We start from the raw sequence: 26092 nt of genomic DNA on the forward strand, positions 1-26092 counted from the left end.
AATGCTTTGACAACCCTGTCTCCTAAAAAGGCTGTTTCTATACAACTTAACCACATCATCAAACATTGTTTTTGTGTGAAACGGGAAAATGTGTATATTTTACATAAAAATATCAAATCATACTATATAGTATTGATTAATCCTCAAAATAGCACTATTACACTGTTTTATGGTTATGCATATACAGAAATTGGTGAACCTAATGGAAATATTTTTGATGTCAAAGACTTCGGACACAACATCTTTCTTTACTTTGAATCCAACCTTTATTTTTCCTTAAACTGAACTGAGGTGTTTTTGTTGTCTAAAGTACAATACAGAGCCTGGATGTAGATCCCTGTGGGCCCTGTTTCCATGTTCTATCGACCAGGTATATATGTTATTTAACGACTTAAGGACATTCTACAAATCTTTGGGTAAAGCCTTTCCAAATCTGCAAACTACAAAAAGGTTTCACTGGCAATGAGAGACATTGTTCTTGGAAACATTGAAGATTGGACATAATCTCAGACTGAAATCATAGTTAAGGTAGAGAACATGCCTACTTACAGCTGCAGAAGTGCTCGCAGAGAATGACGGAGATAAGTGTTGTGTACGCTGTGCACAGCTGGAAGTTGCCCAGTATGACTACAGCCATAAAAGACTGCTGTTGCTGCCAAGCGGGTCCCCTGGAGTTAATGGTATTTTAAGCCTTGTTCATGGCAAATGTGATAGGTCTCTTGGTCCAGATTTGTTTCTTCTTGAATCAGAAATTTTTTGATCTGTTTTGTTTTCCAGCTAATTCAAAAGGTTGTTTACAGCAATAATGGAGCTTTATTTTAGTTATTTTCCACTGACCATCATTTCAATCACCCTCTCATTGAAGCCTCTTCACTGCTTGTGATGATGAGCGCTTTTCATTTTCACTTTAATATTTCAAGTGTCTTTAATAAGTGTTCCAAAAATGGGGTGAATGAAAGGGGGAGAAAAAAATTAGGCGCTGTTGAGAAAAATTGCCAGAGGTGACAAGGAAAGAACGAGAGGGCAAATGTAATGAGACAGGCTTTGGTTTGTATTTGTTTTGTTTTTCAAAACGTTGAACTTTTGAATGAGAGCAAAACAGAGGGATTTGCTGTTCTCATAGGCAGTGGGGTTAAATGGGAATGAACTGAGGGGTTGAGCAGAGGAGCAGAAAGGGTCAAACAACAAATGAAAAAAAATCCCCCCACTCTAAACAGATAAGAGAGACGGGGGGATTTTGTGTCTCTAGGGGAGAGCGAGGAAGAAAGGGATGGGTTGAAAGGAGAGAACATGGAGGACAAAGTATAGGGGTCAGGGAAGAAGTGCCAAGAAGCATTGAGGATGAGGGTTGTGTTTTTGCTTTTTGACTCTCTTCTTCAAATAAAACACTAAAGAAGAGGATTTGGTGCTCTTGGGAGAGGAGCGAGGCAGAGGGAGGTGATAGGTTGAGGTTGATGGGGAATCGCCGGCAGACCAAAACTTCAAGTTTATGTTGTAAACAACTAATGATTCACTGCTGCAGGGTGTTGTGAGGGTAACAACGTACCCACAGCTTTTGCTTTCACATAGTTGGACTCTCCGCTCTCGTCTGTCCTCAGGACTGATTGATTTTCTAGTTGATTTTTTAGCTTGAAGGAGAATTTTGATTAATGAGAATGGATTGACAGTTATTCCCCTAAAAGCCCTTAATATAGCAATGAGCAGTAATTATTCCATGCTTTTTTGAAAGTCAAATTAAGTGATTTGATTGCACTGTTCAAAATTGTACCAAACCACACTCTTTATGTTAATAATATTTAATATAACTGTTCTATTCATTGAGGAAGCCCATAAAAGGTTGAATGTCCATCGCTTTTAGACAGAATTAAAAAAGAGTAATAATGATAGCAACTTTATGTATATAGCACATTTCAAAACGGCCATGAGAAAGTGTTTCACAAAGAGGACGAATGAAAACTAGAATATAAAACAAGATCACAAGTTAATTCAATGTCATTTAAATCGAAGATACCAGATAAAATATTGCAAAATCCTTTCGAGTAATGGAAGAAAAGGTTAAAACAAACATAATTGATGGCAATTAAAAGCAATTCGGGAAACGTTTGTTTTCAAGGGTAATAATAATAGACTTAGAATAATGTAATAATAAATCACAGATTACCTTGGGTAAACATGTGAGAGATAATATCATCCTTTATTCTCCATGTCAGTATGTGTGTAATTGTACTTGCCACATTCATTTTGTTTGCTTTTTAAAAGGCAAACGGCTTTGAGAGCAAGCCACCACTGAAAGTATGTGAAGTGTGTTTAGTCGTTCCCCAGAGAGACAGTGACAAAGAGGCAAAGAGAACAGGATGACAGAAGAAAGATGGGCAAACACCTGTTGAGAGGACGAATCTCAAATTCCTTTTTTCCGTGTGTGTGTGTGTGTGTGTGTGTGTGTGTGTGTGTGTGTGTGTGTGTGTGTGTGTGTGTGTGTGTGTGTGTGTGTGTGTGTGTGTGTGTGTGTGTGTGTGTGTGTGTGTGTGTGTGTGTGTGTGTGTGTGTGTGTGTGTGTGTGTGTGTGTGTGTGTGTGTATTCCTGTACATTGCTTCATGTGTATATGTTTGAGTTTGATCCTTTGAGTGGTGCACTCTGGATAATTCTTGCCCCGCCGATGTTTCTCCGCCTGCCCTTGACTGTTTGCTGTGAATCTTAATTTTCTATTGGCCCACAGATCTGCCTTTTAAGCAATTTTCAGCATTTTCTCTCTGTCCTGCATCTCTTTTCTTCAGCTTTGTGACTCAGTCCCCTTCAGGGCTGTTATTTCTGCGACTGCTTGGGATTTTTTCCACGTTTGAGCCTAGCAAATAGATTCCTTACACAGACTGTTTAGAAAGTAGATACTTCACAGCACAGGGTATTAATACAAGGATAAACCTGTTTAATCATTTCAGGTATTCTTCAAGGTGATAACACCCCTTTATTCAGTTTTTTATCTTTTATTATTAATTTAAATCTATTGAATATCTCAGGTCAGAAACTCTATTTCAAGAAAAATAATTTGATTTGACAGCAAAAAAAAGTGTGGTCTTTGAAGGTAACTGCGGTTGCATCACTGAATCTCAATCCTGACGTGGTTTATTAAAAACATTCAGAGGAGCGTCAACTTGACTTCAGAAGCAAATGTATATTTGTGCAAACCATATCGAGTTAGGGCCATTTATCAATGTAATTAATGCAGATGTGCACAACTATGCCAATGAAGCCTCTATAATACTGCCTCTAATCACCATTGATCACATCCCGTGAAGGCTCACAGGTCTTAATGAACGTTAATTACATTCATATAAAATCCGATGAGATTAGTCAATGAACCAAAGAAATCTATAATATTACCCTTCCCTATCGTGTGTGATGGCTTGTTAATGTATGTGCAGGTTCCTCAGGCAGGGTGCAATCTGTAATTGAAACAGAAGCAAAAAGGTTATTTTGCTCATTGAAAAGCCTGAAAAGCAATCTCATGGGAACATATGTACACATACACACTTAAACTGAAATATGCCCACAAGACGCACACGGAACCTCCAGACAATCCCTGCTTACATATACAAAGAAAGCAGAGGCTTTCTCAGTTGGAGGTGGTGTCGCCTCCACCAGGGACAATAAACGCCAGGTCTATCTCGTCACCACATGACCCTTGCAGAGGATGGATGGAGATCCATGGATAGAGAGAGGGATAGAAAGAGTGTGTCCTAGGGCTAAAATTAGCAATGATTCCTTCCCCAAGGTTTTGCAAGGACATGCAGAGTACGTGCAAGTACACACGTACGTACAAGGCGAGCAAACACAAATGTGCACACACACAGACACACTCACACACATCTCTCTTTCCATCTACTGACATTTTCCTTTCATAAAATTACTTTTTTCTTGCAGATGATACAGACGATGGTTTTCACTTCACAATGCGACAATGGGCCTAAACTATATATTATATTTCATTTTGAATATGAATTACAGGAACTTTTAAGGAAAGGTACCCAGACAGGTTTCTTCTTTCATTTTGTGGTTGCGGTTTGTTGGTCTTCTTTGTATTTTCTTGTCAAAAATGTTGGCTAATCCATTTATTTATCTCCCTAATATTCCTGAACATATCCACTCTCTGTCCGCTCTCTCAGGAGATCTCCGACTACGACTTGCAGGAGTTGGTTATGAAGTCAATCGGTCGGCTGACGTTGATTCGGCAGATGTTCCCCGTGCCTCAGAACACAACTCAGCGCTGTGTCAAACACAACCACAGGATCGACACTTCACTCTGTGACCCCAAGAGCCCCAGATCACAGCAGCTGGAGGTGAGTTCGACCATTTTCAACCATTTCCAATGAAGTCAATAAGACACAAAACAAATTGAGGTGTCACACAGAAAGTAATAGGCCGCCATGAACAGTGTTGTGTGTTGTATGTGTATTTGGCTAATTATAGAGATTGCTGCCACAGGTTGTTTTTTCTGGCATAAAATAGCAAGTTATAGAGGAAAGAAGGATGTAAAAACTGAGAGAGGTAAGTATATGGAGCATAACAGATCTAGAAACGCACTCAGTATAGAGCATTCCTTTGCTCAACACTCCCCAAATTAATCCACATTTCAATTCACTAGATCCAGATATTTATCTGAATTTGCACCAAACTGCATAGACTCAGACTCAAAAATCAGTCCCCTAAACATTTGGGATTATTTTCATCAAGATACCAGGATTACTCTGATAAATCAAGGGAAATCTCACAATGCTAGAGAAAGCACATAAAAAAACCAAAACCTACACCAAAATGAAATGGGTTTATCCTTAGATCATGTCCCACACTTCCACCAAGTGTCGTACTTATTCGTCCAGTTGTTATTCTATAATCTTTCTCACAAACAAACAAAACCAACAGACGGGTGAAAACACAAACTCCTCGAGTCAATTTAAGGTACTAATGTCGCAGAAAAATTAAATCAACAAATTTCTGCTTTGAAGGTCTATCTACCTCTGATCCTGATTGTGTTTATTTCAAATCTACAGAAAACTCATACAAAACACTGATCCTTCTTGAGTGACATCAGGGTGTTTCACTCACTGAAACACATAGATCGGGAAGCTTCAGCCTGTATCATCACAGCCGGCTCCCCAGAGCAGTTGTTGTCCGGCTCTTTAACGCTTTGTCCTCTTGCAGTTTAATTACCTGCACTGAACGAAAACTAACTTTAGTCTAAATTCACACTATCAAAGAGCAAGACATTGAGAAATGGGGTCGAAGCCCCAGTGAATAAAGTCAATAAGGACCGATTGTGTTACGGGGCAGCTTTGTTCCCAAATAAGAACCATCAGCACAACAACATGCATCAAATGACTTTGAGAACAAGAATACACATGTCAGTGATATCACACACATACACTGAAAGACACTCAGTAACCACTTTGTTAGATAACGCAATCCATTACAGCCATTTATCCACATTGCTATAGCGGTGTTAATGAAATCCTACTGTATGGGTTAACACTGAGGTCATAGTAAGTGGTTGTGTTGATGCATTACAACGAGGTATTACTAATATGCAGGTAAAGTATGGACTTAAGGAAGAGCAGTTTAATACGACACCATCAACAACTTTTACCTCAGTGATGAAAGCATTTCTGATAATGTCGCCAAACATGGAACATAATAAACATTATAAAGCTGGTGTATTGATCATACTAGTTCGTCCAAGTTCACTGAGTGCAGCATATGTTCAACTCCATCAATATATTCAGTCATTTCATGATGTTTGATGAACATGTGATGCTGTTCATATGTATTATTGTTGTTGAATGTGCAGTACAACTTATCAACTTAATTGATTGCAGTGAACAAAACACATATTCTGAGGTATATCTACATATATCCCAGACTTATGCATTGTACTTGCAAAGGTATCTCTCTATTGTAATGAAATTGAAACACAATTCTTTGGGTTTCTTCTCCATGTTTGTGAGAAAACTACTTATTGTATGTTACATATTTGCCTGAAAGCAGCTCCCTTTCTCTTTTGGCGTGTGACATTTCAACATGTCTCCAAAACCCTGCCTGTTCAACCGGCCATTTTGGTAAAAAGAAAGCTCAGAACCTTGTGTGTTTTCTCAGACCACACAATTCATCTTATAGCCCAGTCCTGGAAAACACAGTGACAGCTATTTCTTCTTTCACATTTCCTTTACTTAGTAGTTTTGTTGTTTTAATATGTCCCCCAGGGTGGCAATATGTATGCAATTATTATCCCGTTTTGTGTGTATGTGAGTCATCAAGCTGCCATCAAACAGAGCGGAGGAACGGGGACACTCTTATTTATTTGTCAAGACAAAAATATGAAATTGAATTAATGTGCTGTTGATTTATGTGGATGCACAAGACCCCGGGGGAACACATTTGATGAAAGTTGAAAACACATTGAAAACAGAGACGTGCTCTTAATGTTTATGTGGATATCGCCCTTTCAAGTCCTGGGACTCTCAACCACTGTAATCAGCGCATGGATTTAAGAGAGAATGGTCTTTCATATTTCATATGGACTCTTTTTAATCAATAAAGTAACAATATATATTTATTTTTATTAGCTAAAATGGTAAATATAAGCTTAATTCACAAAGGTTTTATGTTCAAAGTTGATGGAAGTCTATGGCTGGAAAATATACCGCCTTTGTGATGCAAACGCGTTAACTCCTGGAAGCAAAGGTGGCCCTGAAACATTGGATAATGTAAATAATATTAATATTAATTTTGCTTTTGTGTGTCCTGATGTGAATTAAGTGCATAAAAATATATAATCGAGACTCCAGTCCATTTAAGATATTCATTGAATAGATACACAATTATACATAATCTGGTGCGTGCATGTGTGTTTGACTGATACTCATTATAGTCAAGGACAATGTGTTTTATTTGGCAAAGAGAGTGAGAGGAATATCGTGGATGCACACGCTTCACCCACGTTTATTTTTATATCTTGTGTGTGTGGGTGAATTGCAGGGAGGGAGGGAGGGAGATGGGGGAGAGAGAGAGAGAGGAAACTGATCAGCTCAGCGGTCAGAGAGTGGCCCAGAAGCCCAATTTCACACTGCACTGAAGCACATCTGCTTGGGCTGACCACCCACACACACACTCGCACATAACCCTCGCCTGAAGAGCAGAAGCCACTGATCATTCAAGTTTCCCAAACAGCAGAGGTAGTCTCAGTTAAACATTTCAGAGAGAAGGCAATAAGCAGAGAGAAAAAGTGATATTCAGACAAAAGACAACAAGTGAAAGACGCCGACAAAACCCAAGATAGTTCACGATGAAGTCAGCAAGGTTGAATGTAAGATGACCTTGTTTTGCTGTCGGTTAATTGTTGATCATAGCATAGTTGCACAAATATCGTTCTTTCTTTTTATAAATAAGGTTAAATTATATTTGCAAAGAATCCCACCCTTGAAGCAAATATTTTTATGTTAAACATTTTGAGTCTATGATTGGTGACAGTCATTTGCCAAGAATAATTACACCCTTTCAAATATTGGCTTTTCTAATAACACTGTTTCGAACAGATTTATTTCATTACCCATCCATAACCAAAACTGAGGTATTGTCTTACTTTTGTAAATAAGGTAAAACAGGTTTTCTAATAACACTGTTCACAAGGATTTATTAACTCACTGTCCTGTAACCAAAACTGAAATATGTTCGTACCTTTGAAAATACTGTAAAACATCTACAGCAGTATTTTCTTATAGACCTTAGACTTAGCTATAGATTTATTTTTGATTGCAATGAAGCAGCCGTCTTACTTTCATCCTCTTTTATATGTAAGGGTTTTAATTACATTTTTAATAAGTTATTTTAATAAGTTTTTGAGCTGAGTTGGGATGAATTCAATATAAATGTTAGTTTTCAGAGCAAACATAAAGAAAAACCTTCAATTTAACTGTTATTATAACTATAATTTATTGATCTGATTCAGGGCAACATTATCTCTCTCTCTCCCCCTGTGTGTGTGTCTTCTGTGTGATATATGAGTTGCGCTGTTACTGAGCTAATGGCTTGTGATTCTATATTATTGTGTTGGTAAGTGTGTTAATGTGAGCGAGTATACATCATCTGCGTGTGCGTTCATGTGTGTGCATTGAATCATGCCTGTTGTAGTCTGTTTATTATATTCTCATTAACATGGAGAGAAGAAGCTCGGGAATCGCAGAGCAATCTATCAGGGACTAAATTAACTGCTCTCTGTCTTTGACTCCTTCTGTGGAGCCAAGATCCTACTATACGTTTTAATCCTTTTCATCCTTAAAGCTCTTATTTTGTGTGTATGTGTGCAAAAGGTTTCATATGACAATATGTGTCGACTGTGACCCACAGGGGAGCTGGAGTAGTAATTCAATATGCTACATGTGTAAAAACATGTTGGTTTAGAGAGATTCAAACCCAAAGAGAAAGAGAGAAGCTGCAAATATTGTTTGGTTTCTTTATTTCCCTAAGTGCAAAATAGATCAACAAGTTATTGCAAGTCGGTCCATCTTCCCCGGCTCCATTACCGAAGGAAAAGACCTAAACTAACTCCCAAAGAATACAGTTCAACATTTGAAAGACCTGCTAATTTTGCCATTTTTTGGTTTCAGGTTTCTGCACTGTGAGATATATACCCCTATTATCATCCTCAGCAAAAGTATATATTTTTTACTCATTGTGTTATTGTCCTTATAATGTTTCCTTCCTTTTTCTATTGGTCTTTTCTCCCTCTGTAGATCTCCAACCGCTACATCTATGACTCTGTGTTGCTGCTGGCCAACACCTTTCATAGAAAACTGGAGGATAGGAAGTGGCACAGCATGGCCAGTCTGAGCTGCATCAGGAAGTCCTCCAAACCTTGGCAGGGAGGCAAGAGCATGCTGGATACTATCAAAAAGGTAGGAAAGGGAGGGAAGAAAAGCAAAGCACATACCTTATCCTGCTGGTCCGGAGGGGAGCTGTTCAATGCAGAATGTTTTCAAACATACTTAGACGCTCTAGCAAATAGGCTGCCTTCAAATGGGGTCATGTTCACAATGGAATCCACTTCAAGACACCAACGATAATGTCGGCATTGGCGTTCATGCTGTTTTCTCCTAACAGCAGGGTTTTCACATCTGAAATACTTAACTGTCAAGCTACCATGTACTTCTCACATAGTAACTACAAGCTCACATATTAAATCTAAAGATATATATATATTTACTACAGTACACAATATGATTTGAATAACAAAATATATGCAGGTATATAAATAATTAGATGAGCTTCACAATAACAGGGATAAATGTTGAATGATATGTTATGATATTATGCATGTTTTAGATTAGTTTTTTGGCAAGAAATTAATAATTTGCAAAATTGCACTTTCATCCAAAACAGTGTGAGGAAAGACAGTGGATAAATTAAAATACAAATTTAGAAAGACATTTATTAATTATCTTCCACAATAACATGAAACTAACGAAAAAACGCTCAGATAAAAAAATGGTATACATCTACCAACAATGTAATAGTTTCCACGATTTCATAAATTACTATCCAAAGACTTCTATAGTTTTAAAGAAATAAGTAATCAGAAATAATCCAGGATAGCGTTCAACCTACATACGGTTACTGTTGTTTATAGTGGTGTACACCCTTTTAAATATAAGTTAAAAGAAACAGCACGAAAGATACAATCTGATTTGCACTATATAATCACCAGTGAAACCTTCTCCCTTTCCGGATTTCTGTTTGAAATGTTGATATCTTTGTGACCCAAAGTCACCTATATCTAATCTCCGTTTGTGGACCGTGCCATCTGTTTCCTCTGTGTCCTGCGGCGCTCTACTGCTCTGCGATGTTGTCGCCGCATCCTTGCCAGTTTAAAAATAGCTCGTAAATACTTTGTTTAAAAAAAAAAAGAGTTATTCTAAAAGAGTATTTTGAATAAATCTGCCAAAAACTCAAGTCTTGACTCGCAGCAGAAAACTACAGTGGGTGCTTGAAGCGCAGGTTTTATTTGTCACAGTTGAAAGCAACAGCATATGTCCATCCCCAGTCCCAACAACAACATATGAGCACAATATTCAATTTCTTTTTATTTATACATGTTTTTTATGTGTTTTTAAAGCATTTAGGAAAAATGCATTATTTTGCACCTCATACATTGAGCATGTATTGGCATTTCAATCCAATCTGCTCATAATATGACGTTTTTGAGACCAGGGACTACTTTTGTTTTTGGCTGAGACACTGTGGTTGAAACAGCACGATCCCTGCTAAAGTCATTTACACATTGGCATCTCTTGTGATAACACAATTCCTCCCCAGGGATGAAGAGGAACATGGAGAAGGCTCTTTACCGTCCACTTCCCATGGAAATGTGACTCTGTTCGTTATTTCAAGAAGTAGCTTCTATTTTCCAGTCTGTGCTCAGTAACTTTATGACCTTAGTGCTAATGGTTTCAAATGATTGCATACCTTTAAAGGAACAAGTGCATCAATTAGCAAGTTCCTCTCAGTTGTTGCACAGTTGACTTGTGGGAGATAATTGTTTTCATCCTGCGGCTATGAGTTCCTGAATCTCTGCATCTCACCTTGAGTTCACGTTGGGGTTCGGCAACACTTTGATCACTGTTTAACCCAATTTGATCAATGCCCTCTGTTTTGATATCAATAAAGAAAAAAAGAAAACCACTCCAGGGATGGCAATTCGACTGAATGATGAAGCCAAGTGAAATGTTAATTTAAGGATTAGCGTCAGTCAATAATAAATACAGTGCAATAGCTTTCATATCTATCTCTGCAATTCACCTTGAGATCTGTCTGGGGTGTGGAGCTTTCATCAGTCGGCCCCAGCTGTCTAACAACCCTGATGTCTCCACTGAGCTGCGTTCAAGAGCCCAAAGCAGTAACAGAGTGGAGTTTTAACACTCTGGCATCAGTTCCGTTTTGCAGTTTATCCGCCATGTGCTTCACTGGGTGTCTGTGTTTTAAATCTGTGATTAGGTATCTGGTGCCATTATAGAGGCCAATTTGCGGTGGTTGATGTGGAGCTCTGTTGATGTCGTCCGCAAACAGGTTCATGTAGCGGGTAGTTAAATGCACCAGGTGTTACTCCATATCCCCGCCCTGTCATTGGCTGCATTATCCACTTCTTAAGAATCAGTGATTCAAGCAGTTTTAGGATTTATTTTAATATTCTGTTGATTGTTTTTTATAAACAGTAAGTCCTGTGATGCAGTCCGACACCCCCTAGCCAGGAGCCATGGGGCTGTTTCAAGGTCTAAGCTTTACTCTTAGGGATAAATTACAGCTGGTATTGTAAGACACGGGCTTATTCACCTTAATTTTGTATTTGTAAGGAGCTTTCAAATGCCAAAAAGTACCTTCAAGTCTTGTTTCTTTATTCGTTTCTCTGCCATTCAATCAGCTTTTCAGGCTAAATGACATTTACACCAGGTTCCATTAAAAATAAAGATAATTGTTGTTGCCTATGCCGAGCTGTCTATATTAATTAAATGAATAATTATAAAAAAGAAATGAACAGTATCCAAGCATGTTTCAACCTTACCCAGCTTTCAAGGAAGCAAATAAACATGTGCTTTAGTGTGTGGGTCTGTGGTCCTTCTAGGGGAATAAATCCATTAAATACGGTAATAATATACTTATGTGTCAAATTTGATTAATTAGCCAAATAGCATATTAACAGCATTTATGAGTCGTGTCATATATTTGCCCTCATTGGGCAGTTTATTGTTAAACCTAGTTAAAACTAATGTTTCCTAATACAACCGTCCTGCAGTAAATATTACCGTCATGACAGTTTAAGTGTTTTCTGGTTTTATGAACACTATTCTAAAAAGGTGTCAATTCCTTTTTTTTCCTTTTTGGAGGATGCATTCTGTGTGCTATTGATTTCTTTTGCGTTGAACTGACTTTAGTCTATTACTTTAATGTTTAAATAATTTGGCAACACACTAACTAAAACCCCCTAAGTGGTCACACACTTTTAATTACATCTATATTTTCTAAGAACCTATTTGGCATATTTTAAATACAATTTCTAAATTCTTATTTGATGATGATACTAGTAAAGTTATTCATGTTTACCGACATTTCTTTCATTTGGAATTATTCTGCTCTTTTGTTCTCTTTAGGTAACTTAACTAATGATAACAAATTTTGTTTAACAAGCTGGGAAATCTTAACCTTTTCTGTACATTATTTGTAAAGTTGTGTGGAAACCTATGCGTTATTATGCTGAACGCACTATATTAATAATTGTATAGATTGTCAGTGTATGTACAACTGTCTATTTGATCAGGCATATGTGCGTCTGTACATGCACCATAGACCAGATCACCTCACATCAAAGGCAAAATCACACACATGCACACGTGGTATGAATCATATTAAGGAGAATAACACCTTTCTCCTTCCCTGAAGCAGCTGCAGTGTCACTTTAACTGACAGGTCACACTGCTGGGAGGAAGGGCAAAGGTTGGGGACTAGCACCTGCATGTGTGCACGAGTGTGTGTATGTGAACTGATTAAAACTACCATGACACTCAGGATAATAAATTCTCCCAGTGGAAAATGTGTCCAATGTTTTTTGTCTTGTATACAGAAAAAAAGCAACAATACACGCCGTGATTATTTGACGAGAATCACAGCTATTCAATGATCAATTTGACCGAACTACAACATGAGTTAAAATGAAATCATCTTGTCCCTGCAGTTCGGTGTGAGCGGCCTCACAAGTTTCCTGGAGTTCACTGACAACGGCTCGAACCCCAACATCTTCTTTGAAATCCTGGGGACGAATTATGGAGAAGAACGGGGAAGAGGAGTCAGTAGGGTAAGTACTTGAAACAGAACCCCTGTGTGGTGTTCTACTGTGGGCGAGTGGGGGGAATCATTTCTGCTCTAACACATAGAGTGGATCTACATAATTTCTACATTTACCAGAAAGCTTCAGTGCACCTGTTCTCTACGTTTATTTGCATCTCATTCTTATGCAGGTATTTCTTTCCTTGTGGGTGTAACTACTGTGGCTGTGACGAGTATAGAACTGCTCTGCTGCAGCTTACGAAAGTGACATCACAACTGCACAGAAGCAGCTCAAGCATCCTTGTTTGGTTTTTGTTTATGTGCACCAGCAGGATAAAGAATCATCTCAGCCGTCACATGAAACTTGATGATAATGGGATTGATTAGAAACATTTTCCAGCAGTGTTTGGCGATGGGAACATGGAGTGGTGGACAGACCTTTTGAGAGTTCTTTGACGTTTCCTACTTGCACTTCGTTCAGATCAACCAGAAATCACACAACAAGCAGGAATCAGGAGATTATGCATCGGGCAAAAACCTTATCATTTAGAGAGAGACAGACAGAAGCCACCAGCAGCTGCCACGCCCTTCACCTAATGTTCTATGACTTGATTGATGAAATATAATGGCCTACATGTGTTTCTGCTATGACTCTTTACCTTTATATGTCATGTTACAGTGAACAAGTGTAAGGACTGATGGTCCAATGCTGCTTATTTAGTTTCTTTGTACTTCACAGAGCAACATATGAGCCAAACACAAAGATTGGAGTTTCCCTACACAATTAGAAGTCTGATGGACCGAGTGAGAAAGTGCTGCACATTGATGCACTGTGTGTGTATGAATAACAAACTGTACTGTAAAGAACATTAAGTGCTAAATGAGACCAGAAAAGCGCTTTATAAATATAAGACCCTTTACCATAAATCTATTTGTATTCATGCATATACCTATATGATTGATAAGGTAAATCATAGTTTGCTTTTTCCTCACCATTTTCGTTTTGTTTTTAAACAGTCCTGATGCGTTGGACTCAGGGAAAGACCTCAGTGGCACTGACCCCTCAGTATTAGTCAATATTGTTAAGAAGTAGATGGGAGTTAACATAGTAGACCCAGACTTGCAGTACATAATCCCTTGTGAAATTCAGTTGGATAGAGAATCATCTGTGTGCACACACACACACACACGCACACAAACACACAGTGTCTATCCACCACACCAGAGGGAACTCTTTGCAGATAACAGTTGAGATAGTGAGCTGTGATTATGTATAATGTTGCGAGACAACAACATAACGCAGCGTGCCATCACAGACAAAATTAATCTTTAAAGCACAGCATAATTACATTAAGGCACAATTCCCTAATCACAGAGCATAATTACTTCTGAGGGAATTAAGGCACTTGTTATACAATATTCCTGCCACTGTCTCCCCGAACACTCTGAGCATGTGTTGGCCTGTCGTTGGGATTCAATTAAAGTTATACAAGGCATCAAATGACTAAAGAGAGGCTTAGATTCCTCTCAGACTGCCAGGATTATTAACTTTCATTTTGTAGCCTTTGCAAGTGATGTGAAACCTTTGAAAAACGGTGTTCACGCACGGCAACTAACCTCACCTGCAATAAAAGCACGGCTGATATACAGCATGTCAAGTTGTAGAAAAGGTTAATATCAAATAAGGTTAATATGGAATAATCAGGCTCTGACCACCCCGAGGTCAAGAATGAAAGCCAGAGAAATCCAAATGTTTGAACCAGAATGTGCTCATAGTAAAATGCTAACGCGAAATTAAAACCCAGCGATACGAGGAGAAAAATAAAATGGCAACCATCTAAAGCTTTTTGAGCATCCCGTCCGGTGCAGTGTAAATTCAAAGCTTTTCCATTTCATTGCGATGGACAGGGATGACCTGTACGTAAAATGATTTCCTCAGTTCTCATCCACAGCAAGAGCCTTCAAAGACAGGTTCAAGGTGCCAAAAGACCTAGATGTAAATTGATGATTATGAAAGGTAACCCCGTCTCTCTCACCCTAGGTTAACGTCTTGCCTTATGTGAGGACGGCTTCAGAGACAATGCTTCAAAAAGTTAATTTCAGTGCAGGAATCGCTGCTGCAGTGAAGAGGGCTGTGTAATATAATGAATCCAGATAATTGGATTGCTTCGTCCATCCGTTAAACACAATATTTCCGAGAAATCTGGTATGATGAGGAAAGAGTTGAGCTGAAAATCAGTAATCTCTGCATTCAGTTTACTTTTCATAAAATAAATAATATTATTTCTGAGGCTTACCTGGACAGATCTAAATACATGCTAAACAGACAGTAAATTGTGTGGCTTGGTGTGTTGCAAAAACAGTAAGTAGATTAACTATGAATCAGCTTGCGATCACAGTTAGCAACATTAAGCAATCAGCTGCAGCAATAACTTTAATTTAATAACATGGCTGAAAAGACTGGGGCGGGGGTGCAGCATTTAATCTTGTCATGCAGTGGATTTTGTAAATCACAGCCACTGGGTAAAGGAAGCTCTCTGAAGGAGCCAAAGCTAATCTCAAGTTGCTCTGTTTGACATTTTAGATATGTTAATAATGTTAGGAGCAGTTTATTTTTAATCAAATCTCAAGAAAGTGTACCTTGATTTAAAGCTGCACTATGTAGTATGGTTGATCTAAAGATAATTGGAAGGAGGGCCTAAAGTAAAGCCTGGGCCACACCTTACGGCTTCGTCGCTGGTACAACTAAATGAAACCTTCCATCTTCTGGTACTGCAGACATTACACAGAAAAAGTGATATAATAGCTGCTTTTACTTTTAAAAAAGGTACAGGAGTTGTTGCATATTTATATTCATCACGCATTCGACAGATAGACATTGAAAATGTGGTGGAAGATCCTTTTTTCTTGCCTGTGTTGCTGTGAACCGCACACGGCACGTTAATAGATGAGGTCTGATTCTTGAAGTGGCTCGTGGCTCATGTGGGCATGGGGGCTCCTCTTACCTGATAACATGGAGAACAAAGTGAAAAGTGAGATGTTTATTGAAGCACACGCGCAGCTAAAGCTACCGGTGTGGCCCGGGTGTAAGGGAGTGAAGATTGGGAAAGATGGATGTGAGGCCCCCAGCTGCAGAGTGGACAAGACCAAAGTTAAGCTCATAGGGGAGCAGAGGCCTGGGTAAGGCTGGTCTATTCATTCCTTATCGTAGATGATTTACCAGGGGAATTCTCTACAGTAACAGGAGGTAGCTTTTGGGACCCTGTGTGTTTTACTGCCTACTACTACTTTTGTTTTAACATATTTTGAGCATTAGCCTTTGCCATCTATCTTCCCAGCTGTCCCCTCTGCCTGTATGTTAGACAGTATTTGACATTCCCTGTGATCTCATGATACAGTAGAAGACTTATCTACTAAATATTTGATCCTTCGCATTTGCAAACCTTTCTCAGAGCAACATTTGCTCTATTATTTAGCTCTACTCTGTGGTAAACTAGTTGTTTAATGGTTTTGGACACTGAGGTTTCACCTGATGCTGACCTTTCCTCGAAGAGACGCCCAACTCTTCAAACAAATTCAATTAACATTGGTTGGTTTGCTGAATAAATTATAGATCATCTCGCTCTGTCTCTGTATGTATGTGTATATGTCTCTCATCCCTACGCCATGTGCATTAACTTTCATACGATATGAACTTAAATGTATTTCTCTTGTACCCACGTTCTTTGACGATGCCATGTCTGTTATACAGGCGACCATTCAGTGTCTGCATTATAGATTTCTGAATTACGGACAACGGGCCCCAAAGAGCCAAACCGCTGTGACACTGACATATTCATTATGTATGTCTCACATCATTTACAGTATGTGCATATGCCACCAATTATGCCCCCCTACCCTAACCCTTTTTGGTACATTGACTTTTGGGGGCAACCCAGTACTGGTTTGCTGATCTTAGAAATCATTGGCTTTCAGTTTTTTTTACAAGTATTGTCTGAATTACTCCCATGTCACAGCTGACATTGTATAGTGTACAGGAAACAGGAAACAAGCAGAGGTTTGTGTGTTTGATGAGCCGGGAGCTACAGGAGAGCGGCTGAGGGGTGGCTGGAGGTGGTGATGGTGGTAGTTTGCATGGTTGAAGATCTGCATACACAAATCGATGCAAAGATGTAGAGTTATATCCAAACCGTTCTGAGGCCAATAAGGGATTTTCTTTCATGGGAAAAACTTGTACGAATTTAATTTCAAGGAGCAGAGTTGATTATTACGGGTTTAATCAACGCCAGGAGAGGACATCTATCTCTTCATTCTGTTGAGAATACCACTTAACCTGAGATCTCTGTTCCCTCCTCAATAAGCCTTCTCTCTTATCCCTGCTGTGAGTCTCATTAATGAAAGGATTTTTTTGGTTGTTTTTCCCGTCTTACTTTAATTAAGTTATCATTCGGAGGACCTCTCTCTTTCTCCTCAACTCCTTTTCCTCATCATCTTTCTACTCTTTTTTTCCCCTCCCTCCATCCTACCGCCCACCCCTCTCAAATCGGCCATCGCCTTTTTCAATCCTCCTTGTCATGCCATTTATCCCCATCATACTTAACACATATGCATACAGTTGTCTAGCGATAATGATAATAGCAGCCACCTGAGATCAGTCATAATTATTACTGCTGCACTGTGGTAGAATTGGCTTTCTGCTCCATTACCTTCTTACAAGGGAGCCTATATCTCTCTCTATCTCTCTCCACATCTCCGGGCATGCCAGGCTCCACTGCTTTCTTATATAGAGGCGACAAACCTGCCATGTGTAATTGCTTCGTTAGCTATCTGCAACATCTTTAATGACTATAGAGAGGAAAAGCGGCACCAGATTTATACTTTAGAGCCGGCACAATAAAGAAAAGGGTTTTGGCTAAGCAGGAAATAAAAGGAGCACGGGATGGGGGGAAGGGGACGGCGATGAGTGAAAGGAGAGAGTGATTCTTGGGCGAGGGGGGAACATGTGAAGAGGAGAAAGGTAAAATGAAACGCGTAGAAGAGCTTAGGAGAGAGAGACAGATAGAATGGAGATATATGACCTAGTCCCTCTAGATCAAGAGATAGAAACGATGGCACAGGTCCTAATAAAGTCACACCATTACACTCTCACACAGGCTTGTGCTCTCTCTCCTCTCTCTCGCATAAGCACATACTCTCCATCCTTTGGTCGGGAGACAGAAACATTCCCCTCTTTGCAAGAATCAATGACCTGCAAACTGCAGTGTTCTCAAATTGAGGTCACCTTCAATTATCATCCCCAGTCTCGTCTGACATACATGGTAAATTATGTTAAGTGACTTCACAGAGTCACCGGACCTTGGAAGGCCCCATCGCAGCACTGTCATCATGCAAGAAACATCTCCTTCCATTACATCTTCTGAGCGATTGAAAGACTTTTTTTTAACATGACAGCGTAATGTGTCGCCCAGCTCAAACACACTTAATAGCTGCCGTTCATTTGGAAACTCGTGCAAGCTCTTGTATACATAAGCACAGGCACAAACAAACATAAAACACACACACTTACATTTGCATACATCTTCTGCCATGTTTGGGAATGCTTTGGGCTTTGCATGCCAATTAATGTCTTCCTACTTGACTGTCAGTATAGCAGAGAAACACTGGATTTCCCATAATCCCGGCCAAACAAACATACATGCGAGCTGACATATTAGAAAACAGAGTTTATTATTCATTTAATATTGCTAAGGCATAGTGACACACAATGAAATGATGTCCCTTTGCATTAAATATGACATGAAAAACATATTTTCCACAGACACGTGCAGTTAATGTAGCTGGTGGGAAAAATCTGTAGTAACATTTTTACACAACTACATTGCACCAAAAAAAAAGTTTTGTAAGACTATGGTAACCATGGTGGTCCATACCTTGGTTCTGTGGTCACCTCATCTTTCTAGAATTTTATGGTTATTTAGAAATATTTGTTTAGATATTTCAGTCTACACCATAGACTGTAGAGACCAAAGTAATGGACTAACCAGCCGACACACATTACTATTCATGTTGGCAGCCATACCAAAAATCGATCCTGATACAATCCAAATCCTTACTATAAATTATACACAATTTAAAATCATTTCCCAGGTGCATTATACACAAATAGCTCTTTAAAATGAAAGTGTCCAAGCTGATAAGCAGGGTTTCAAATTAATTATGTTTTTCTCTGAGCTAAATACTAAATAAGACCTGAAGGGCAGACTAAGATTTCTGATAATATCAATAATGCTACAGTTGCTAACAAATGAGCACGATAAGGTTTTTAATGATTTCAGATCTTTTACAAAGAGCAAGCAGATAGTGGGAAACACGTTCTCTGATCATGGAACAAAAGAGCGAGGATGCTGCATTAACAAGGGTTATTTTAAGGACATTAGATGAGGAACTGGAACTGATTTTCTAAAATCATGTACAACAAATTATCCCAAAGGGTGAGATAGAGAGGGTGATAAGAAAAGAGAGGGAGCTTAGAGGGGAGGTGCCCAATGAGTCACGTCGAAGAAAAAAACAAAACAAGAGAGAGTTGGCCATAATGCGACTCAAATATATGAAATTTAAGAACGTATATTTGGTAAGTTATAGAGGCGTTAAAGTAAAAGGAATTAATCAGATGTAGAGAGAAAGCATGAAAACATGCAAAGAGGGAAGGGTGGAAAGATAGTAGCAGAAGAACACCTCCAATTTTCCATCCCATTAGGTAGATATGCTTGTATCTTGATTCAGCGTGTCTCCTCCACCTCAAGGCCAGATTGTGGAAAGGATTGAGGAGGCAGGAAGTGGAAGAATGGGAGATACAGTAGAAGATTCATGGATCAGGGGAAGTGTGGGGGGGGGACAGGAGGGCAAACCTGAGGAGCAGAGAAGGAGAGAGGAGAGGACATCATTGATTTGTCCTGTTTCATAGATTCCTTCCACTGTGTGTGTGTGTGTGTGTGTGTGTGTGTGTGTGTGTGTGTGTGTGTGTGTGTGTGTGTGTGTGTGTGTGTGTGTGTGTGTGTGTGTGTGTGTGTGTGTGTGTGTGTGTGTGTGTGTGTGTGCGCGCGCATCTGTGCGTGCGTGTGCATGTGTGTGTGGACGTGAGACAGAAATGCAAGATACTGAGACTCCTCTTCATGAGGAATAATGTTAGGATATTGGATTCATTCAGACTTGACATTTTCCATTTTCTCTCCTATATGAGATGACTTGCCTTTATTGTGATTGTTATTGGGTCTATCCTGGTGCTATCATCTGATGATGGGGTGACAGAAACTGCATTTTAAAAAGCATATTAGAAAGAAAAAAAACATTGATCTGTTACTACCTCTGTGCATGTCCCATGTTTATTAAATTATTTATCCAACTCCAAATCCAAATTTTCAGATATTTGTCAGCATACCAGATTTCAAGACATGACCCTTAAACTTTAATTTTTTTCTCTGGCATCTTGTGAATTATTGTGAGTCTTAAAAATCAATATTCAGGGCAGAGTCTAGGTGGAGCAGTGGTTGGACAAATGAGATCCAAACAGCCAGTAATTAACTTTTGGGAAACTGCCAATTAAAGATAACTTTTATGGAACAAATTGCCACCATATAATAATATGGGCTTTGTAATGACAAGCACAGTTTCCTGTTCACTTTAATACAACCAGGGCTTTAGGAGACAGCATGTAGCCATTAAACGAACAAGTCCTTGTATATCAGTGCAACCCATACATTAGCTGTGGCGTTTGTTAGCAACTATAGGGAAACTGATCATTTGTACAGCGGCCTGTGGCTGCAAGAGCCCAAGAGCTTAGTTTTTCATTTTAATGGATTAAACATTTATACATGTGGACAAATGAAATGGAACAATATGCTTTAACATGATGTTCTCTTAGCCGTTGTGGTTAATAGCTACTTGATAGCAAGTTATTGCAATTCCATTTTCAACATGAACTCTGGAAAATTCGGTCTGGACATTTTCTGGGCATTGACATTCTCATACGAAGAATGTAGCAGGGCATTGTGCGGGTGAGAAAAGTTCACAACAACAGGGAAATGCCCAAAACATTAAGGTGAGAGATAGAATCATCAAAAGCTCTTGAATCTCTTTGTCGGAGTCTTCTTCATGCCTGGCAGATATTTGTATTCTTCCTGTTTTGTGTTTGTCATCTGATCAACCTGTCCACATGTGTTGCTCTATTCACATGCACCCCCCAAACTGTCAGCAGTTTCTCCTCTGGCGTTGTCACGGACCAATGTCACTACTGAACTTGCAGTGATTATACTGATATTGATTTTCTCATTTAACTCACAGCCGGACGCCAAACAAGCATATTTTCCATCATGTTGAAGTGGTCCTTTCAGCTCTAAGTCTTATCTCTCATACTGTTCTGCTCTGAAGTGAGGCAGGAGTATAACAATTATGTTAACCTTTCTAACGGCTTTTACCCTTGTGAACACTTGAGTACTTACGGGGCTTCTTCTTGTGCTTGATTGATGTAAGCGATTTGTTGTGGCTGGAAGCTTCTGTCAATCACCAACCAACACGCATGCACTGACCAGCAAGTTGTATTCTTGGTGACCACAGCACAGTGGACACCGGACGGATATTGAAGCTGACAAACTGCCTCCGGTGTCCTTGGATCAACTTAAGTGTGGCAGCGTAGGCTATGTGGATATGTTTTTTTGCTGTGTGTGTGTCTGTATACATGAGACCAAAGAGAGATATCACAAAATCATAGAGAAATGAAAGGAAGGGGGAGGTTGTTTTTTTTGGGAGGAGAAAAGTAAATGAAGCGAACAAATATGGAAATGCAGAGGAATATTTACCTGTTGTCCGACAAACCCTATTGGGAAATTCACTGTGGTGCCAAAATAAACCACCCGTTGTGTAAATAGTGTGGGTAGCACCAAACACTAGCCCGGCAGCCATTCGTCTGCTTCGTCTTTTGTTAAGACAAGTCAGGAGAAGTTTTATCCCCCAGATGCTCTACTGTCAATCCTGTCTCCTGTCTCCTGTCTCCGCCAAGACAGATTGACATAGCGAAACCAGGCATGAGCACAAAGATGTATAAGAAAATGCTGCGGCTGTGTAGATGAATGGATGTGATAAGGTGCTGCCGTGTATTTAAAGAAGCCTGGAGTTGTTGTGGCGTAAGAGCTCTCAGGCTTGCGGGGAATGAAAGAAAGTGTGTTAAAAAAAAGAAGGATGAAAGAAAATCGGTGTTATCATATGTGCACTTTAAAAATGTCTGAAGGGGTACGAGACTGTAAAAAGTTTGGGAACCACTGCACTAGACAGTAGAAACTTAAATTGGCATGTCATGGCCGATGGAGAGATGTTTGGAGGATGCAAGGGGGGTGGAGAAAAAAACAAGGAAGCCGCCATTTTTAATCCTTCAAGCTAATTTTTGTATTAAAGTCCGGTTGTACAGATGTACAGAGGGATGAGTACAGATGATGTGAGTGATGAAAGGACAGAGAGGGAAGCAAGAGGAATAGGGAGACAAGGTGGGTCGTCAGTCCTTGGGTTAATCTTGGCTACGCAGCGGATGGATGGATGAAAGGATTGACAGGATCAGGGATGTGAAGGCAAGATAAGGGGGGAGACCTAATTGCCCATGACCTAGTTATGAGCATAGCACTACTAAGCTGGCAACAGAGACTGAGGGAGGGATCAGTTGAAAAGAAATGAGAGTGAGAGCGCGGAGCTATCTGACACCAAGGTTGTGTCCTGTGTTGAACACACCTTGGCTCTGTGAATAGGAACCGACAGCTGACCCAGAGAGAGGAGAGAAGAGGGGAGACAACCACGGCCGAAACAGTGGAGAGGAAGCAGAGGGGCGTTTCAGGGGCAGAGAGATTGGTCAAGGATTACAGAACAAGGAAGAGATTAAGAGAGGTGAATAATAAACTCAGTAGAGGACAGAATGGTTAGTGTCAGCAGGGAAAGGGAAAATGTTGCTGGGGCAGCCAAAACATAATGTGTTAATATTGTTGCTTCTATAGCAAGGGGGAGACAAAAGAAGCAGAGGTTTGGTGAATCATAAGACTGCTGTCAGGGATAAGGTCTTGCTTCTCTGCAGGAAAGGACACCACCAGGCCAAATCTCAGTTTGGGGCAAAGCTGCACAGCAAGGGAAATTTAAACAGCTCTCCAACTGAAGCACACAAAGAAGGTGGACAGCTTTATACATACTGGCAGGCAAGACGGCATGGAGAATGGGAAAAAAATGCATGGAGACAGAATAGGTACAATGTCAAAAAAGATAGCAACTGGAGAGTTTTTTTTTTTTTTTTCAATCAACCCCAATTTCCACAGGCAGTTTGTCATGCCCATGTTAAAATGTTGAAAATCGGAAAAAAAAAATCAAATAATGGATTGGGACTGCGAAGGTCAAGTAAAGCAATATTTAAGAAACACCTCAACGCTAATGATTTAAATTACATTTGACAGATTGCTCCTGCTGTTGAACCTACCAATGGTAGAAAGAAATAAAGTTATTTGAGTCACAGTGAACATGCAGTGAACTGGATAGTTTCCTTGGCGGGTGAAGAGCAATACCTGACATTAACTTACTTCACCATGAACTTCTAAAATTCCCTATAAATTGTCTTCATTCTCTTGAATCAAAAATCGGCGCTGCATCTGTGACAAACACTCCCGGCGTCTGCCGCGATGATGTATCTGATGAAGGAGCAGTGTAGATTGATGAAAGCCATCAGCACATCAGTCTCACATGATCCTCCTTTCAACATCCTGTCCTTAACTCAATTATAATACCAGGCACATAATCCTCCTGCCTGAAAGGAGCGCCCTGTGTGACTGGCAGTGAAGCTCTGCCCTCTCAGCACACAAACCACACAACAACGAACACAATTTAGCCTAAGTCTTGAGTTGTTGTGTATCCTCAACAACATTTGACACAGATTTATGTCCGTGCCAGTGGCGGCGTTAAACAATTCAATGACCGACCACCATGCCTAAAATAAAGCTTATGCAAAATCCATAAGCGTAACCCATAAGCCAAAACAATTACTAACTCAAATGATGCTCAGTAGAGTGCTTACAAGATCCATTTAAATTTGAATTTGGACGAGCACTACATTGCACACACTCACAAATAGCAGTTCCCTAAACATGCCTAATATACGGTGGCCCTGAGAGCTCAACGAACAGCAACTTAAGAAAACACATGCAAGTTGACAAAACACATGCAAGTTGACAAAACACAAGCAAAGTAAGAAAACAGCTCCATCAATTTCACAACACAACACATTACAGAAACGCGCAGCAAATAGTCATACGTGCTGCAAATAGACACACGCGCTGCAAATAGACGAACGCGCTGCAAATAGACGAACGCGCAGCAAATAGAGGCGACAACACAACGGAAGTGTTTCCAGAGGACAGGTAAAAGGGATGGACACAGGAGACACTAAAACGTCCAATACACCATACAATTTCGGTTCCGCACAGCAACCCGCGGCTCTGGAGCTGAACACGGCTCTTCAGCCCCTCTGCAGTGGCTGTACTGTACAGTGTTGTGCATATGTTTCGCGATCGCTGAACTTAACGAATCACTTTTCATATTATTAACGTGAACGTAACGATGAACGTGATTGAACGTCACGTTACATCATCATCGTATCAGGCCCTCATGAAATACCAGGAGCGGGCGTTTGTGTGCTGTGTGTGCGTGTGTGTATGTGTGTTTGTGTGTGCGTGTGTGTGCGTGTGTCTCGGGTCTCGGGGCACCGACCCCGCCCACTTGCTCAGAAGAGGGGGCAAAATGTCTCTTCTGATAGTAAAGGTTTCAAACCCCTGCTCACTATGGACAATACATTTCCTCACAAACAGGAGCTTGCTTGTTAGCGCTGTTTATTCAGTTTAACAGGAGAAGACGGCATGTCTCTAGATCGGACCATCTTCAGAGCTCAGAGCTCACTGTGGCTCTCTCCGAGCGAGTGGGCGGGGTCGGAGCCCTGGTGCGCTGGCCACACACACACACACACCCACGCCCGCTCCTGGTATTTCATGAGGGCCTGATACAACGATGATTTAAAAAAATGAACGTGACGTTCAATCACGTTCATCGTTACGTTCACGCTAATAATATGAAAACTGATTTGTTAAGTTCAGCGATCGCGAAACATATGCACAACACTGTACTGTACAGCCACTGGAGAGGGGCTGAAGAGCCGCGTTCAGCTCCAGAGCCGCGGGTTGCCGAACCCTGTGCGGAACCGAAATTGTATAGTATATTGGACGTTTTAGTGTCTCCTGTGTCCATCCCTTTTAGCTGTCCTCTGGAAACACTTCCGTTGTGTTGTCACCTCTATTTGCAGCGCGTTCGTCTATTTGCTGCGCGTTCGTCTATTTGCAGCGCGTGTGACTATTTGCTGCGCGTTTCTGTAATGTGTTGTGTTGTGTTGTGAAATTGATGGAGATGTTTTCTTACTTTGCTTGTGTTTTGTCAACTTGCATGTGTTTTGTCAACATGCATGTGTTTTCTTAAGCTGATGTTCGTTGAGCTCTCAGGGCCACCGTACTAATAAAGATCCATGAATTATTTTCTGAGAAATATTAAAAAACGCAACTAAAGTAAGTGAGATAATACATCCTGGATCTGCCCCCATATCACTCTCCGCACCAACAATTTATGAGTTCTTGCCTGATCCCTACCACCAAGTTTCATGGTAACCCATGGAGGGTAAACTTAACTCAGGCTGTATGCTGGCACCCGTGGGTGCTTGGCATTCTCTGTGGGATAATATTGCTGCCTATGCTTTACTTTTCCATTGTAATCCTTCTCATGATCTGTATTGCTTAAAGTCAATCTCAAAATATTTTGTTTCAGGTCATATCTACAAATTTGTTAATCAATTCAAAGTCCCCACTGTTCTCTTTAATATAGACGTACATTCAGAAACACTGACGCACATTAGAGAGCAGGTTATAGAAACAAAGAGCAGCTGTACGACTTGCAAGTTCTGAGGTGTAATCCTGCCCCCCTTGAGGCCAATTGTGGCTTCTTCACTCTTCCACTGAATAATCAGTAAATATTTTCTCTACGCTATTAAGAACACCAGCCAATTATTTCCCTTATAATTACTAAGACCTAATTTTCAGTTTGAAATGTTTTTTTCATCACAGATACACTAACCATTATAAGAGTTCCCTAGGCAGCTGTTAACCCCCTGGA

At 40.0% G+C, this 26092-nt stretch overlaps 1 protein-coding gene across 1 annotated transcript in view; it reads left to right on the top strand.

Moving 5' to 3' along the window:
• Positions 1–26092, top strand: part of grid2 (glutamate receptor, ionotropic, delta 2) — a 425270-nt gene that overhangs the window by 287822 nt on the left and 111356 nt on the right. The window contains exons 6-8 of the mRNA XM_062385076.1: positions 4162–4335; positions 8782–8943; positions 12771–12890. Coding sequence (XP_062241060.1) covers positions 4162–4335; positions 8782–8943; positions 12771–12890 — 456 coding nt within the window. The remainder of the gene's footprint in view (positions 1–4161; positions 4336–8781; positions 8944–12770; positions 12891–26092) is intronic.

This window comes from Platichthys flesus, chromosome 3 (genome assembly GCF_949316205.1).
Source record: "Platichthys flesus chromosome 3, fPlaFle2.1, whole genome shotgun sequence".
NCBI classification, from domain to species: Eukaryota; Metazoa; Chordata; class Actinopteri; order Pleuronectiformes; family Pleuronectidae; genus Platichthys; species Platichthys flesus.